At 43.8% G+C, this 18623-nt stretch overlaps 1 protein-coding gene across 4 annotated transcripts in view; it reads left to right on the top strand.

Moving 5' to 3' along the window:
• nphp4 (nephronophthisis 4) overlaps positions 1-18623 on the top strand; it is a 139716-nt gene that overhangs the window by 56629 nt on the left and 64464 nt on the right. For all 4 annotated transcript variants that reach the window (XM_036212921.1, XM_036212919.1, XM_036212920.1 and 1 more), the window contains 4 exons: positions 1857-2020; positions 6355-6478; positions 16906-17106; positions 17271-17406. In XM_036212921.1, coding sequence (XP_036068814.1) covers positions 1857-2020; positions 6355-6478; positions 16906-17106; positions 17271-17406 — 625 coding nt within the window. The remainder of the gene's footprint in view (positions 1-1856; positions 2021-6354; positions 6479-16905; positions 17107-17270; positions 17407-18623) is intronic.

The raw sequence follows: 18623 nt of genomic DNA, 5'->3' as shown, positions 1-18623 counted from the left end.
CTCATCATCAGGCTCAGCAGAAGCCTGACAATGACAGTCCTCAAAGGCAGGTGTGTTTGAGCAGGGTTGGATTAAAACAATGCTGGACAGTGTGCCCTGAGGACCAGGGTTGGGAAACACTGATCTATGTGAACCTCAGACATCAATTTATACATTTAACTAATCTAAATTAAATAAATGACAATTAAGTAATCCTTATTTTAAAAAAATGCCAATTTATTTTATTTATTTGCTTTTTCTTTTTCCCTCTTTGTCCTCAGCAGTCTTACTCTGCTGGGTTTTGTTATTTTAGTTTAGATCTTGGTAGTCTTAGTTTTTCAGGCTTTGTTTATTTGTTTTCTTTAGGTAGTTTTGGTTAAGCAGCCATAAGCAGAGAGCTGCTGACTGACGGTCGACATGTCTGGATCAGCAGTCTCCATGACTTTTATGCTTGGAGCCACCATGGAGAGATAAAAGAGACATGTGGATCTGGAGTTGCAGGTTGCAGACGCCTGCATTAGGGGATTGAGACGCCACCGTCAGCGATCTGATTGTTGTGTGGGGCGGATGTAAACACTTAAACAAATCCCAACAACAGCCTAACCGGATCGTGCCTTCAGAATGCTGGAGACGCGTCAGGCTGCCCTGGAGAGAAAAGCTTCAGTCAGTTCAGTGATTCTGATTTGTTCCATATTGCATTTGTTATGTTAACGTAGCTGTTGTTGTTTCTGTGGAAGATTCCCGTCAGATTCAGCATCTGTGCTCCAGCTGGAGAAATGTTATGTAATTCCCCTAAAACCAAGGCAGAGCCAATGCCTTCCACAACCAGAATGGCGTTAATGAGTCACAAGATCTTCCAGAAAATCAAGTTAACTTCTCCAAAAACTATTGACTGTAAAAATACTGGCCTTCTTGAGCCATGAGGTCCCCCATTGGAAATGCATTACCTCCACTCCTCGTGATAGTAGACTACCGCTTTCACTGTCACTTCCTGAAACGGCCATCGCCATATTGCAAACGTCTGCAACCCATCTTCAGTGATTGGTCTGAGTCTCTATGAGTCATAGCTGAGTCATGAATCTATAGGAAGTGCTGTTGCCAATCTGGAGTGAGTTTATTGTGAGTGTCCGCCTCTTTCCACGCCTCTACCATGAGACAGAGGGATGTAAACAGCTTCTACTTTAATAACACCGGAGAATTGTACAAGTCATTGTTGAAGTCTTTGAGGGAGAACCATTCCAATGGAATGGAAGTCAATGGCGCTTTGGCCTTCTTGCAACCCACTGGTACCTCCTATTTGGAACACGGAAGGAGGTGGGTTTGTTCAGTCCAGTTCTTTCTTATACAGTCAATGGCAAAAACCCAGCAGTCGAGCTTCCGACTTTTTCATTGTTACTCAGCACCACATAACAGCAGTTTTTATCTGGAACATCTGCTTTTTCTGCTGAAGAAGAGAAAGGAGTGCAGCTTCAGTGGAGACGAGTCTGAAAGTCTTCTCCAGCCATGAAACAGAAAGAAAAGTTGCTGTACTGCACGCCCTTCTGCTGTGGTCATGCAGGGAACGCGTGAGAGCATCAGAAGCAGCAAGAACCAGGATGCTACTGCAGGAGAACAGCAGCTGATGGATGGCTGCTCGGTTTCCAGGCATCCAAAGGAACCTCTGAATTGAGATGTTACTGCGATTGAGAAGGTGTGAGTGGATACGGAGAGTTTCTGCTCAGATTACTGGTTAATCCTAGATAGCTAACTCCTATGTTGTTCCTTTATTAACAAAGTCTGTTTGCAAGCTGAATGTCTCATTTTCAATGTTTTAAACACTCAGTTGTCACATGAACAGCAGAAAGGATGAGCTGCATCTTAGCATTTTCTGTGTTCAGAGACAACTGGGGCCAGAAGATGCTCAGAAAAGTGTGGTCATCCAGGAAAGACGGCTCCATGTTGGTGTCTACAATGGGTGGGGTTTCCTGGACAAGCCCCAGGTGGTGCTACTGGAGCTGGTTACAGACGGCAGCACCAAAAGGAGCAGGCCGGTCAAGGACAGGTGAGCACATGCTCGATTGAAGACATAATGAAGGCTTCCTTTGCTACGATGTTTCCTCCCTAAATCAGGTCACAAGAACCTATAAGACAGCAATATGTAAAAAAAAAAAGCTCTGAAAACAGAAGCTACATTCTTCTACAACACAGACATTTGTTTGCAGAAACACCACAGATTATCTCCGTCTACTATACATTCTATCTTTAAACATGCCTCTGCTTGGAGTTTCTTTGACATTTTAATGGAAATGCGGATGGATTCTGCGTCTCTTGTGAAGCTAGACACAATGATGTCAGAGAAAATCCGCCCTTGGCTGAAGCTACCAGATGTGAGTTCTGCAGCTGAGAAGAACTCTGGAGGAGAAGCATCTTCATTAAACTAGAAAAAACACCTTCACTGTGAAGATACTCATCTTATTTTGTTGCTTTTAAAATCAAACGTTCCGTTGACTTGGAATTAGCTGATAGAACATGGAAAGGAGGAAGAAAAATTAGTTAAAATGATAACGATTTTGTCCTGATTCTAATTTTTGACCTAAATGGCTGAAAAAACAGAAAAATGACCAATAAAAGAAAAGGACTTCTGCTTCTCTTAAAACTCTATCTATTTCTCTTACAGACTGTATTGCCCTTCAAACTTTTACTGTCTTGTGACCCTTTTAGAACAGAATAGAATAGAAAAGAATAGAAAAACCTTTATTGTCACTTTACACAATATAATGAGCCTTACAAAACGTGGTATTTTCACTCGATTTCTTGTGTTTGTAAAACAGCAGGCTTTGCCTTAGCTCTTCTTTAAAGTTCTTAGTTTTACATTTTGTTGGGATCAGATGACAAAGAGACAAAATTCAGATGAATTATGAAACATCAGAATAATATTTTAGCCGCAGAGAGAACCCGGCGGGTTAATAATAATATTTTAGCTGCAATTTTATGAAGTTCTATTCTTTGAAGGAGCGCCAGATCTTTGAAGGATTTGAACCCAAAGTACAATCAGGAATCTGCAGCTGGAAATATGAAGGAGAGAAGCATGTCTGAGTTCACCGTCAGAACCTTCTGACCCATATCATGTTCTGAATGCTGCCAGCAGGTTAGGGTGTGCTGCTCCTCAAAGACCTCACATCCTTCATGATGACCTCACACTCTCCCAACCAATCAGGTTCTGTTTTTATCCTCTCTGTGTTTCTGCTGGTGAGGCGGTGCCTTCCCCCTGTTATGGCCACACCTGTGTGCCATCATTTAGATTGAAATGCATTTTAAGACGCTGTTCCGCATCTGCATTGTTGTTAAACATCACCAAAAAGAGCCAAAGGCCACAGCCAGAAATATGAAGTTAAAGTTGTGGCTAAAATGTTGTCTGTCTGTAAAAAGTTTGTTATCCATAGAAAGAGATTTGTGTGTCTAAAAATTCTTTGTCTGTGGTTAGCATGCACACACACGAGCAAGTGCACTCATCTACCATGACAAAACCCAAGTTACAATTCTTTTGCTTCTCAACAAATCAACCTATTACTGTCAGCCAATCATATTCATGCTGAGAGAGCAAAAAAAAAACATTTCTGAACACAAATCCTGATTGATTGTGTATTTGTTTTTAACACAGGAGCATTTATGTGGTGATGTTTCTTCACAGATCCCTGACACGTTCAGCCTCACTATGCTGTAGGAAAACGCGTTGAATCTTCATCATCTGTCAAAGGTTTGCAGCTGGTTTAAACTGAGTCTTTGGGATGAAGATTCTTCTTTTAAGATCAAAGTGGATGCTAACAACCGGACGCTAACTTTATCCAAGTCTGACTTGAAGGTGGGATGAATGAAAAAGGCAAAAATAAAACCACACTACTGCCTTCTACTCTAACAAGCAAATGTGCTTGATGAAGAGGAACACAGGAGCTGGATTTCAATGCATAGCAATGGCAGGCGCCATTGAGTTGCTTTAACAGAACGCAGCTGTTTCAATGTAAGACATGCAGGCATCAACCACAAAAATTAGGCTAGCTCCCTCATTTTTATCAGATTTTCATAAAACATGGCTCGAATTAAAGCTTAGAAAATGATTATTGATGAAGTATATTTACATTTTTATTATCTCTAAAAACTAAGCTGCAAATTGTGCAGAACTGCAGCTTCTAGTGTCACAGTGGTAAAGCTCACCTAACAGTCAATCATAGATTCAAGCCACATCCCTGTCGCTAGGTCCAGCTCCACTTGCCCAAACCCCCACCCCCAACCTTTTTTTTTTTGTTGCATTTTTTAAAATCTGGGCTAAAAATGGAGTCAGCCTCCAACTGCCTTGTTTGGTTACCCTTTAACAGAGCAGCTTGGTACATGGGAAACTGTCTCAATAAATCCATGTTTGGAGGAAGACTAGCAGTTTTGTCTGGCAACAGCTGCTTTTTATTTTTTTTAGTCGACGCCTCTTTAAGGTTCCTCTCTGACTCTTTTCTCCCCAAAGTTGTTGTTTGTTCTTTTATTAGCATTTTAGCTTAGTACTATGAACTTAGCAGTCCAAGCAGCAGCTTTAGTCACGTGACCAAGGCGAGCAAGTAACAGATGGATGCGGTGAACAGAAACCTATCGTTTTTCAAAATAAAACTTCCTTCACAGCCAAAAAACTAAACAAAACAGTCATGATCTAAGTAAGTGAATGTATTTCTTTTTTTTCGGTCTGCATTCCGGTACCAAGTGGTCCGTGCACCGGGGGATGGGGAGCACTGTTCCACTGTTCCACATGAAGGAGATGAGATGAAATGGCAGAATATACCACGAGAACTTCCTGAAACTAATAATAGTTGAAATACGTTTTTTCAGTTGCAATGTTGTAATGAAATACATCAATTACAATATTTCTAGCATCCTCCCACCATTTCATTGTCTCCTCTGTGCTGAGTGAACAAAATTTTTTTATGCGTTTTTTTTTTTGTTTGTTTGTTTTGTATTTGTTTTTCTGGCATGAATATCCTGCATCCGATCGGCAGGTCCAAGCAGTGGCCCGATGTTTTGAGAAGCAAAAGAATTGGAACTTGGGTTTTGTCACAACACTGAAGTTAGCATAAGGTTAACAAAAGGATTATTTCACTGTATGTTTCAAACTTCGACCGCCTAACAACAGGTGCTGTTCAAAGTCTGCTGGACCTAGACTGCTCACACCAAGATTAAATTATGCTTTGGATTGTAAAGAATACATTCAAAACAGTTTCTGATTTATGAAACCCTTAATTTGTAAAAAATGTGAAAGAATGGTTTTATCGCGTTTAGATCTGTGTTCTTTTTCCAATTTAGTCTTTCTTCCAGCCTTTCGGGAAGTATGACAACAAACGTCTTGCTTTCTCTTTGTCTTTTCCTCTTTTTACAGCTGCTCATGCTTCATTTTACCACTTCCTAAAAAAATCCTCAAAGCATAATTTAATCTCTTCCAATGTTTCTACATAATCACAGTTTTCCAGGTCAAAATTGTCTAAAAATCAGCAGATCCGACAAAGAACACCCAAAATAGTAATCATCGATTAATTTAATAATTATCTATTATTTTTTACTTCCTGATTTACTTGAAAGTCCAATTTTGACACAATTTCTAATGATATTACATCTGAAAAAAGGAAGGAAATCAACGATCAGAAGTTCTACTTTAACTTATTAACCTATCGTGAACAAAAGTGGAAATTGTTTTGGTAGTTCTTACTTTTCACAAGTTTAGTTGGGGTCAAACATAAGCAAATCTCCTTATCAAACATAATAAAGAGTGATTTGATTTAAAAAAAAAAAAGTTATTGTAAATCATTTGTCCAAGTAGTGAAAAACTTTACGAACTATATTAAATCACTCAAACACTCCAAAAAATATTAGTTTTTGGAAATGAGCAAATACTTACACATGCATTATAAATTAAATGTTCTTCTTCTTCTTCACCTTTCAGGTGAAGGTCATAGAGAATGAATTACTCATGAGAAATTAATTAAAATCCTCTGAAAAAGGCTGAGGAGAATCTGTCAATCAAATTTTTAAGGTGGAGCCAGCAGGAACCACATGCTTTTACTGGGACATCTGATTGGTCAGTTTATAACTTGATTAACTTGCAAGAAAAAATATTATGAAAAAAAAGAGAAATATCAAGAAGATGTTCAGATGAAGAATGATTATTCTGACCAATAGAAGTCTGAGTAACAGCTGGTTATTTCTCTATGAAAGTCTACGGGATTTTGCAGGTACTTCCTGTTTGGAACACCAGGGCGGCGGGGTCACTCAGTCCAGTGATTCCACAGTCCATGCCTGCTCCTCATAGGGCAGGGTTGAAGACGTCACGTCGCTCTGACCTTCATCCTGTCTCTGCTCCCTCAGCTCGTCTTCATCCATGCTCAGCCTCCGCAGCAGTGTGGAGCTCAGCCTGGTTGATCATCCCAACACCGCCGTCGTCTTCCAGCTGGAGTACGCCTTCTCTGCTCCAACGGGCAGAGAGTCTGCGGTAAGAGGGGGGCACAAACCCCACCGCATCCACCCTGGAAACCAGGTTCAGGCTCAGGTTCAAATTCTGAATCAGAACTAGGTTCAGATCTTGGTTCAGGTTTAGATACAGGTTCAAGTTCAGATGCTGGTTCCAATCATGGTTTAGATTCAGATTCAGGTTTAGGTTCATGTCCTGGTTTCGATTTAGATTCAGATTCAGGTTCTGATCCTGATTCAGGTTTAGATTCAGGATCAAAATAAGGTCATTCTCTGAAGTCTGAAGGTGATCTGTCTGCACTATTGCTTCTTCCCATCACAATGGCAACCACGGGAGGGCTGGACTGTGTTAAGGGTTACATCCCATCATTTTGTTAGTTTTTTGAATATTGTGCCTAATATTGATACATCCAGTCCTTTCTGCCCCAAACCCCACGAGCTGAAACACAGGATGGGGGTGGGGGGTGGAAGGGGGGAATCCTTCTTAATATACTAATAACTATATCAAACCCAGCAGGGCTGTTCCTGTTTGTTAAGCTGTTTCATCAAACCTATGAAGCACTCCGCTCCCTGGGCTGATCCTTCAGTCCACACTACCCACAATGCACTGCGGCGTGAAGATTGAAATATCACAGCTTCAGCCGCAAATGCCATATCTGACCTGTTCCAGAAAACGAGGAGCTTCCAGCTGCAGCAGGAATCCCAAATATTCTGCTGAAAGATGGGTATTTATATCTGCTGTGGTCTTCTTTTTTAGAAGATAAGCAATAACCCCCCACCACCACCACCACCACCACCACCAGCTGCATGTCAGCATATACATGTGTGTACGTGTGGGGGTGTGGGGGGGGGATTCACAGTGGTTTAAACATGCGCTCCATTTGTGAGGTTCTAGTGAAGAAACAGGAAGATCAGCCCATGTGGATCTGAACCCATCCTCAGGTTCTGACAAAACCAGCAGAGGGAGTTTTGTGGAAGGACCATTTTTCTAGTACATATCCGATCTTTCAGAAGAACAAGAACATTTTGTTTTGTCTGCGTTTCTTGATCCGTTGGAGTTTTGATCAAAATATAATTTTTTTTTATTTAGCATATTCATAGCGATGCATTAAATCTGTTTGTATCTGAATAGATCATATTTGTGGATTTGAGGGGACGTGTCCTCTTGATTGGCAGCTGAATTGTCTGGATGTGTGAACCTCTCTAACAGCTGCTTTCAAAAGGTTTTTCCTGCGGCAGAGTTTTCTTTAGTTTCTTACTGGCGCGTTCCTATGCCTTTACATCAGGGTTAAGGTCATCTCACACAGCATAGCAAAAGCTCGGACGCTGTGACAGCCGGTTTCCTGCAGCCAAGCATCCTCACACATTTCTAAACATCCGGACATCATCAAAACATCTGGAATCAGATAGAAACACATTTCTATCTGATTCCAACCTTCTCTCCTGCTGAACTGTTCAACATGTTCCACCGGTGCTTTCTGGAGGAAACTTGGCTTGACGGTATAACATCTAACATTATTAGAGTGTGTATTTTTGAATTACTGCCTGATGGAAACATGACCCTGAGATCCTGATGTTTAAGATTCAGGTGAAGTTCTTTCTGTTGGAGCGACTTCAGGCTTTTGTTGTAACAAAAACTTCATTTATTTCAGATTGTTGCTGTTCAGACCTTCCTGTTTGCTCAAGGGTTCAGTGGAAAGGAAATAATGAAAGGTTTGACTGATGGATCCTCAGGGTGTCACCTCAGAGCAGAAGATGGATGAAGCCACTTAGACAAGCGGTCAGACGTTTCCGGATGCCAAACTCAGCTACAGGACACCCGGATGAATAAGAACCTTCCTCCACGTTTGAGCAGAGACAAACCCACTCATGAATCTTGGGTCCCTCAAACATGTTCATCATCTGTGCCTCAGAGAAATTATGGAAGGAGCCTGAGGTCTGCGGTCACTTGTATTCTAACATGGGGCTTGTTGTAACCATATAGATTTACTTTTGAGGATAAAGAATAAAGAAACGATGAAGAAATAAGACTGTTTATGTTTAAGTTGTTTATATTTGGATTTGATTCACTCCTCCCCACAATCGGCAGCCACCTGTATCCAGGTGAGCTCATTTAACTTGGCTTGGAAGTCAGGAGTATGAGGAGCAAAAGGTTTTTTCATAATCGCAAAGCACGCAGATAATCAAAAAGAATAGCAAGCAGAACACCAAAGTCATTGACCATTTTTTGCTACAGGAAGCCAACCACAGACTTGTTTTGATAATAAATCATTTTCATTTTACAAGATGAAATCCGTGAGTATTTCATTTTTTTTATTGCGAGTCGGAACCACGCCAAGCAGCCCGTAACAGGGCTTCTCAGCTGAGCAGGTGAATGTGGGACAGTGAGGAGACGCTCTTCAGATGCTCTCACTGCTTTGACACACTGAACCTCCAACTCTTAGCAGGAACTCAGATCAGAATTCCTCCATTCTTGACTCATGATGAGAGTCCTCATCCTCAGAGGGAGTCCTCAGAGGCGTCCTCTCTTCTGGGCTGTGCATCTGTGGGTCTGATAGGAGCCCATTTGACAAATGCAGAGGGATCCATAAAGTTTGAAGCATTTCTGTTTAGGATCCAGAAACTTTCAGACTTCCAAAGCTGGGTTTGCTCTTCACCCATCAGCTGATTCATGTGTTAACGTCTTTTAACAAACGAGTGCAGCGGGCTGTGATGAGGGTTCAATTCCTGTCCTCTCATCACGCATTATCTCGTCACAGCAGCGGGCACGGCATGCTCAGGACATGATTGGGTTATTGTAGAACCCTGGAGTCACTGTCAGCTGACGTGAGGCAGCTCTGTTAATTGTGTTGTGTCAGCAGCAGTTTAGTGTCTCGGGAGCGGCTCTGCCTGATTTCGGATCTCCTCTGGTCTGCTGCTGCATCACAGGCTGGTCAAATAATGCAGTACTATGGGGATCATTCTCTTGCCGACCGGCACTGACTCTTCATTTAATGTGTTGATGTGTCATTGGCATACGCTGCCAGGACCCAACACTGTTGGTTACAGAGATGTCTGTGAGCAGATGGCTGTGCAGACAGAGGTGAAGTGGTTTCATCCTGCAGAAAAGATTGTCCTGACCTCCGCTCCACTGCCCCCTCTCCTTCCTCTGATGGTTGGCGCCTCTGCTGCAGCAGGACACAATAACAGAGTTATGTTACGAACAAAGCTGACAAAAGTGTTGTGGTAGCAATGACTGTTACAGTTCACCTTTAACCCTGACTGGATAGGAGGACCCATCGACTGCAGAGCTTTAACCCTTAGAGCAACACGTGAAGCTTTTTCTGACCATTGTGAATATCAACATTTAGGAAACTAACTAGAGCGTTTCTCTGCTGAGGGTCGACACTGGAAATCCTAAACCTGACAGTAGATTTGGAGCAGCAGCTACATCTACTACAGCTATAGCAACCATACCTACAGCAACCACAGCTGGAACAGATACAGCAACTACAGCTACAGCAACCACAGCTAAAGCAGCTACAGCAACCACAGCTACAGCAACCACAGCTAAAGCTGCTACAACAACTACAGCTACAGCAACCACAGCTGCAGCAACTACAGCTACAGCAACCACAGCTAGAGCAGCTACAGCAACGACAGCTACAGCAACCATTGCTAGAGCTGCTACAGCAACCACAGCTAGAGCAACCACAGCTGCTACAACAGCTACAGCTACAGCAACCACGGCTGCAGCAACTAGAGCTACAGTAACCACAGCTAAAGCTGCTACAACAACTACAGCTACAGCAACCACAGCTGGAGCAACTACAGCTACAGCAATTACAGCTACAACAACCACAGCTAAAGCTGCTACAACAACTACAGCTACAGCAACGACAGCTACAGCGACCACAGCTAGAGCTGCTACAGCAACTACAGCTACAGCAACCACAGCTAGAGCAGCTACAGCAACTACAGCTAAAGCAACCACAGCTAGAGCAGCCACAGCAACTACAGCTACAGCAACAAGGGCTAAAGCAGCTACAGCAACCACAGCTACGGCAACATCCGCTAGAGCTGCTACAACAACTACAGCTAGAACAACCACAGCTGCAGTAACTACAGCTACAGCAACCACAGCTAGAGCAGCTACAGCAACCACAGCTACAGCGACCACAGCTAGAGCTGCTACAGCAACCACAGCTATAGCAACCACAGCTGCTACAACAGCTACAGCTACAGCAACCACAGCTGCAGCAACTGCTACAACAGCTACAGCTACAGCAACCACAGCTGCAGCAACTAGAGCTACAGTAACCACAGCTAAAGCTGCTACAACAACTACAGCTACAGCAACCACAGCTGCAGCAACTACAGCTGGAACAGCTACAGCAACCACAGCAAAAGCAACGACAGCTAGAGCTGCTACAGCAACTACAGCTACAGCAACCACAGCTAAAGCAGCTACAGCAACTACAGCTACAGCAACCGCAGCTAAAGCTGCTGCAGCAACTACAGCTACAGCAACCACAGCTAGAGCAGGTACAGCAACGACAGCTACAGCGACCACAGCTAGAGCTGCTACAGCAACCACAGCTAGAGCAACCACAGCTGCTACAACAGCTATAGCTACAGCAACCACAGCTGCAGCAACTACAGCTACAGCAACCACAGCTAAAGCAGCTACAACAACTACAGCTACAGCAACCACAGCTGCAGCAACCACAGCTGGAACAGCTACAGCAACCACAGCTACAGCAACCACAGCTAAAGCTGCTACAACAACTACAGCTACAGCAACCACAGCTAAAGCTGCTACAACGACTACAGCTACAGCAACGACAGCTACAGCGACCACAGCTAAAGCTGCTACAGCAACTACAGCTACAGCAACCACAGCTAGAGCAGCTACAGCAACTACAGCTAAAGCAACCACAGCTAGAGCAGCCACAGCAACTACAGCTACAGCAACAAGGGCTAAAGCAGCTACAGCAACCACAGCTACGGCAACATCCGCTAGAGCTGCTACAAGAACTACAGCTAGAACAACCACAGCTAGAGCAGCTACAACAACTACAGCTACAGCAACCAGTGCTAAAGCAGCTAAAGCAACCACAGCTACGGCAACCACAGCTAGAGCAGCTACAGCAACCACAGCTACGGCAACATCCGCTAGAGCTGCTACAACAACTACAGCTAGAACAACCACAGCTGCAGTAACTACAGCTACAGCAACCACAGCTAGAGCAGCTACAGCAACCACAGCTACAGCGACCACAGCTAGAGCTACTACAGCAACTACAGCTACAGCAACCACAGCTGAAGCAGCTACAGCAACCACAGCTACAGCAACCACAGCTAAAGCTGCTACAACAACTACAGCTACAGCAACCACAGCTGGAGCAACTACAGCTACAGCAATTACAGCTACAACAACCACAGCTAAAGCTGCTACAACAACTACAGCTACAGCAACGACAGCTACAGCGACCACAGCTAGAGCTGCTACAGCAACTACAGCTACAGCAACCACAGCTAGAGCAGCTACAGCAACTACAGCTAAAGCAACTACAGCTAGAGCAGCCACAGCAACTACAGCTACAGCAACAAGGGCTAAAGCAGCTACAGCAACCACAGCTACGGCAACATCTGCTAGAGCTGCTACAAGAACTACAGCTAGAACAACCACAGCTAGAGCAGCTACAACTAAAGCTACAGCAACCACAGCTAGAGCAGCTACAGCAACTACAGCTAAAGCAACCACAGCTAGAGCAGCCACAGCAATTACAGCTACAGCAACAAGGGCTAAAGCAGCTACAGCAACCACAGCTACGGCAACATCCGCTAAAGCTGCTACAAGAACTACAGCTAGAACAACCACAGCTAGAGCAGCTACAACTAAAGCAACAGCAACCAGTGCTAAAGCAGCTAAAGCAACCACAGCTACGGCAACCACAGCTAGAGCAGCTACAGCAACTACAGCTACAGCAACAAGGGCTAAAGCAGCTACAGCAACCACAGCTACGGCAACATCCGCTAGAGCAGCTACAACAACCAAAGCTACAGCAACCAGTGCTAAAGCAGCTACAGCAACTACAGCTACAGCAACCTCAACAACAGCTACAGCAACCACAGCTAGAGCAACTGCATCAACTATAGCTAAAGCAACCACAGCTACAGATACTACAGCTACACCAACTACAGCTAGAGCAGTTACAACTACAGCGACTACAGCTTCAGTAACAACAGCATTAGAGGCAGTAACAGTAACAACAAGAGTTACAGCCGCAGTAACAGTATCAGCACTAACAGCAATTCGCAGCAGTGACAGTAACAGCAGCATTAGCAGTAACACCAGTAACAGTAACAACAGCATTAGCAGTAACAGCAGTAACAGCAACAACAGCAGTAACGATAACAACAGCAGTAACAGTAACAGCAGTAGCAACAGCATTAGCAGTAAAAGCAGTAACAGCAACAATATCATTAGCAGTAACAGTAACAACAGCATTAGCAGTAACAGCAGTAACAGTAACAACAGCATTAGCAGTAACAGCAGTAACAGTAACAACAGCATTATCAGTAACAACAGTAACAGTAACAACAGCATTAGCAGTAACAGCAGTAACAGTAACAACAGCATTAGCAGCAGTAACAGAAACATCAGTAACAGTAACAACAGCATTAGCAGCAGTAACAGTAACAACAGCATTAGCAGCATTAGCAGTAACAACAGCATTAGCAGTAACAGCAGTAACAGTAACAACAGCAGTAACTGTAACAACAGCATTAGCAGTAACGGCAAAACAGTAACAACAGCATTAGCAGCAGTAACAAAAATAACAGCATTAGCAGCATTAGCAGTAATAACAGCATTAGCAGCAGTGACAGAAACAACAGCATTAGCAGCAGTAACAGAAACAACAGCATTAGCAGTAACAGCAGTAACAGTAACAACAGCATTAGCAGCAGTAACAGAAACAACAACATTAGCAGTAACAGCATTAGCAGTAACAACAGCATTAGCAGTAACAGAAACAACAGCATTAGCAGTAACAGCAGTAACAGTAACAACAGCATTAGCAGTAACAGAAACAACAGCATTAGCAGTAACAGCAGTAACAGTAACAACAGCATTAGCAGCAGTAACAGAAACAACAACATTAGCAGTAACAGCATTAGCAGTAACAACAGCAGTAACAGCAGTAACAGTAACAACAGCATTATCAGTAACAGCAGTAACGATAACAACAGCATTAGCAGCAGTAACAGAAACAACAGCAGTAGCAGTAACAGCATTAGCATCAGTAACAGTAATAACGACAGTAACATCAATAGCAACAGTAACTGCAACTACAGCCGTATCTTCTTCTTTATCCAGCAGTTGCAGCATTAAAAGCGATGGAAACATCCTCAGTTCCTGTCAAAGGTTTCGGTTCTCGTGCGCTGCTCACATTCAAACAGTGGCTGTGAGGTGAAGTTTACAGCAGCATACCCTTCGTTCTGTGTCTATTGTTTAAAGTCTCAGATGTCAGTCCTGAGGGAGTCGGGCTGAACATTATATGGAGCAGAAAACGGGGTCGCCGCTGTGGGCTGCATCTATTGAAGGTGCTGCAGAAGGTTTGGGCTGTTGTGTTTTAATTGGCTCACAAAAGGATGCTGTTTGTTTGTGTGACAGACGTAAAGGAATTGAATCCTGTTTTTTTGAAGTCTTAACCAATGGCATGATCATTAAACAGTTTTTCCTGTTTACCACTCCTCCGTGCCACGTCTGAAATGAGCTCCTGACTCCCTTGGTCTGAGTGTCACCCCTCTGCTGGAACATTTCACACATGCTGCGCTCGCCATGGCTCTGAAGCCATTTTTGCTGCTCTAAAAATCAACAGAAGCTGAAGAAGTTTCACTCTGAAGCAATGTTTGGCCCATCTAATTAAAATAAATTGTCAGTTTCTCGCTCTGTGACAGGTGCATCCGTCTCCCCCCAGAGTGAGCCTTTCCCTGTCAGCGCCTGCCAGCAGCGCCATCCTTCTGCGGATGCATCCTCTGCCCTGGAAACAGGGAGGAGTGGATATGCTGTTTGAAGGTGTTTGTGTTTATCTGCTCACCTCAGACTCAGCTGTGTGATAAAAGAGCCCCACATTTAAAACCCCATGAATAACAACACTCTGTGACATTTTGGAGCCACTCAGGGAGCAGAGAGGAGAGAATCGCCTTAGAGAGGTTTTATGACTAAAGTTTTTTTTTAGTGGAGAGGTGATTCAAAACAAAAAGCTAGAATTCTGAAAGAAACATGAAACTTTCCTGGGGTTCTCATCAGGATGTTTTCTCTGCAGTCCCTTCGAGGTTGGTAAGTGACTGTAACCATTAGTTCTTATGTAAAAGGACATTTCCATGAGGGGGGGTAGCAGGAACTATGCTAATCAATACCAGATTTTAATTTATTGTCTTGTCAGAGTTCAAAAATCGCTTGGGTGAAAGCGGGATACACTCCAGACAGGTCACCAGCCTGTCGCAGGGCTCATGGGGCTGGAGCGATTGTGCCCTCTACGCCAGCCCCCACGGCGGCTCTCTGTCAGCCAGCCAGGTAGTGAGCGAGCTCCGCCGGCCAGAGGGCCGCTGTGGCATTGGGAAGACAGCTGGCTCCGGCCTCCTGAAAATATTTTTTTATTTTCATTGAGACAATAATAAAATCCTTTCGTTTGATTCTTATTTTTACGTTTCCCTCCTCGGACTAATGCGGGACAGGAAGCCATCAAACAGAGAGACAGAAACACCATGGAAATTTGTTCTCCAATCTTGGATGACGGCAGAAAGTGAGAGTTTTTACACCAATTTCAGATTCTGAACAGTTTAGCATTAGGTTGCATTGAGAGTTGTTTTTTTGGGAAGCTAGCAAACATCTGCTGTGAACTGTGGTTCTTAGCTGAACGGCGGGACCCATCTGGAGGTGTGTTTTTCTTTTCTCTGCTTTCACCAGCAGTTTATTAAAGCCAGAATGGATTCCATTTCACCGTCTTTGCATGTTTCCCTCGCAGCTTTCTTCCTCATATAAACTATGTGTCCCTTTCAGTCCTGTTAATCAATGAGCACTGCTGTGTTCAGACCAAGGCCATACCGTTCTATGCTAATGACTGTTTACTGTGCAAAGAGGGTGTGTGTGCAGAGCTCTCACTCCTCTGCAGATTTCTGTTCCGGTTGAGCATTGAGCAGATCAAAGATTAAGACAGATCAGCTGTCATTTCTGCTGCTGCCCCCCCACCACACATTCATACACATTGCTGTTTTTGGTTGTTTTATAGGGTTGATCAGGTTAACTTAACCTCACAGAGGAGAATCACCAGCCTCAGGGTTGGTTGGGGCTGTGGGGGTTTTGTGTGTGTGTGTGGGGGGGGGGTGGATGATGCTTCAGCAAATGTTCTTTTCTGGAGCTGTTGCTAGGGGTTAAAATTCATTTTCTCAGCCATCCCCCTAAAGAAATGGAGAACAGAGGAGCTTCTGGGTACAAGCAGGATGAGATAGACGCTTTTTAGAATCTTTGTTGAATGAAGAACATTTATTAATTTAAAGTGTGGTTTTTTATTATGTAATAACAGATCACTGCTACAATAGGAGAGCTCAACAGTACTGACACGTACCTGTGAAATCCCATAAAATCGTGTTTCTCAAATTTAAAGGAGGGACTCTTCAGGTGTGTTTAACCTTTATAGTTCCCTCTTACAGCGCTGTTTAAAATGTCAGCTCCATTAACTTGTCTGAACGCCTGCCTTTGGCTTTAATTGGCACCACAGATTGCTTTAGTTTTATTGGAAAAAAATAAAAACTGACATTAAGAATCTGCTCTCAGAAAAAATCAGATGCGCAGTCTTGGGCTCAAACATCAACAACAGTCTGCAGACCTGATGCGGGTCCTTCAGACCGGATGCGGGTACTGCGGACCTGCTCCGGCTGCTGCGGACCTGATGCGGGTGCTGCAGACCTGCTCTGGCCGCTGCAGACCTGATGCAGCTTCTAAAGACCTGCTCCGTCAGCTGCAGTCCTGCAGTAGCTGTAGCAGTGCTCAAAATTGTGCGTGGAGGAAAGTCTAACTGATACTGCTCAGACTCCCACACAGTCAGGTTCCTTCCCACTCGGTCAGGATTGTCCCATGTCCTGATGGTTGGAGTCCATCTGTAGTTTGAGCCCTGGAGTGCTCAGAGCATCCAGCCCTGGGCCCTTGTGGTCCTTTTTATAGGTGGTGGGACCAACAGACCCACCACCTTTGTGGTTAAAAAAAACCCAAAACTTTTTCTTAAGGCAAATAACACGGTTAATTTGTGAAAATTCTCCAAAATCATTCATATAATTGTCTATTCAGTTCAGTTGAATGTAAAGACAGAATGACAGAATCCAATTCTGAATCTGATGCTGTTACAATTGAAGAAACGTAGCTCATGTTTATCTATAAACTCTTTGGCTCCTCCCACACAGTTGTCTGCAACCTCCACCTCCCGGGCGGCCATCCTGCAGTGTATTCGCTGGGGGGCTTGGTGCCCATTTCAGGAGCAGGCTGACTGGACTGGCAGAGAGATCCAGCTGGTTCTGCGGGGAGGCTCACAGCCAAACCCCTTCAGGGTCTTGGTCTGCGGATCTGAGGGCTTCACTGCAGCCTCCACTTCAGATTCTCCTCAGGTATGCTGATGGCTCAAGTGAAGGTTCAGGTGCTCCAAAGACTTCACTTCAGACAATCATCAAAAGTCCTGAATTTCCAACACTTATACCATTAATATCTGAACTTTTCCTTCTGCTGCTGTTTTTTCACATATAATTTTTTTCTGAAACATTCTCCCTTCAAGGAGGCCATGGGGACCAAGGACATGATTTCATTTTGGTTTTCGTCCAACCCGGGGGGGAAGGCAGGCAGCCCAAAGGCATCTCTGAAGTCAAAGAAAGAGGGTCCATACCAGAGTTCATCTTCATCGCCATCACTGGGTAGATATCATCATCATCATCACCACAAAGGCTCTAGACCTCATAATAACAACAAGAAGAGGGATGGGTGCAGTCTGTTCACAAGTTCTCCAAGAAGAAGGTGAACTCATCATTTAGGGGTTAACGCAAGCCAGTTTATTAAGTAGTTTAGCGTCTTCAGAGGCACAGAGTCAAAAACTTCACAGCCCCCCAAAAGTCTTGGACTCTTGCAGGGCTGCCCTTTATCACTGGTTTTATGGACAGAATTTCTAGGTGCAGCCAGAGTCCAGAGGGGATCTGGTTTAGGGACCACAGGATTTCATCTCTGCTCTTTGCAGATGGTGTTGTTCTGTTGGCTTCATGGAGCCAGAACCTCCAGCATGTTTTGGAGTGGTTTGCAGCTGAGATGAAGGTCAGCACTGCTAAGTCTGAGGCCATGGTTCTGGACCGGAGAAAGGCAGTTTGTCCTCTCTGGGTTGGGGGAGTGCTGAGCGGGCTGTCTCAATATACTTTTAAATCCTTGGATTTGGAGGGAAAATAGCAAGTCTTTCTGAGTCAAGTCACAAGTTATGGATATCAAAGTCAGAGTCAAGTCATAAGTCAGACGTTTTGAAAGTCCAAGTCGAATCTAAAGTTGTCAAATTCATGACTCGAGTCTGACTCATGTCCAAGTCATGTGACTCAAGTCCACACCTCTGCTATTTTTCCATAACTCTGTGTGGAGGGCAAAATGTAGGGGTAGGGACAAGCCCTAGGGGAAGAATTTGGATCTTTTTTTTTTTTTAAACTTGTCCTGTCCAACAGCTGAGCCAACAGATGTGGGCTGAGAGCTTCTTGTGTTGGGCAGATTTCACTGTCACAACAGGGATTTATTGAGTATAAACCCCTGTTGTATTTCATACTAAACTTTATTTATATTGATTATGTTTTATTTTATGTATTTATTTATTTTTCTTTGTTGTTGGACCGGACGAAAAAAAAGAAAGAGGGTGGGGGAGGGGAGAAGAGGATGGCAACAGAGGGAAGCAACATCATAAAACAACCAGGACTAAGTGATAAACTAGAATGGGCGGGGCTTGTCAACACACACACTCTATAGTTACACACACACTTGTTGGCCAAAATAGTCTCCGCATTTAAACTAAACATAATGTACTCAATTCAACTATAACTGCAGCTCACACACTCCATCATACAAACCCATTCAGATAAAGACTTTCATTCTGTCACACAAACGG

This window comes from Oryzias melastigma, linkage group LG7 (assembly GCF_002922805.2).
Source record: "Oryzias melastigma strain HK-1 linkage group LG7, ASM292280v2, whole genome shotgun sequence".
Classification (NCBI taxonomy): Eukaryota; Metazoa; Chordata; class Actinopteri; order Beloniformes; family Adrianichthyidae; genus Oryzias; species Oryzias melastigma.
The sequence above is the reverse complement of the archived record's forward strand: the minus strand, read 5'-3'. Positions and strand labels throughout refer to the sequence as shown.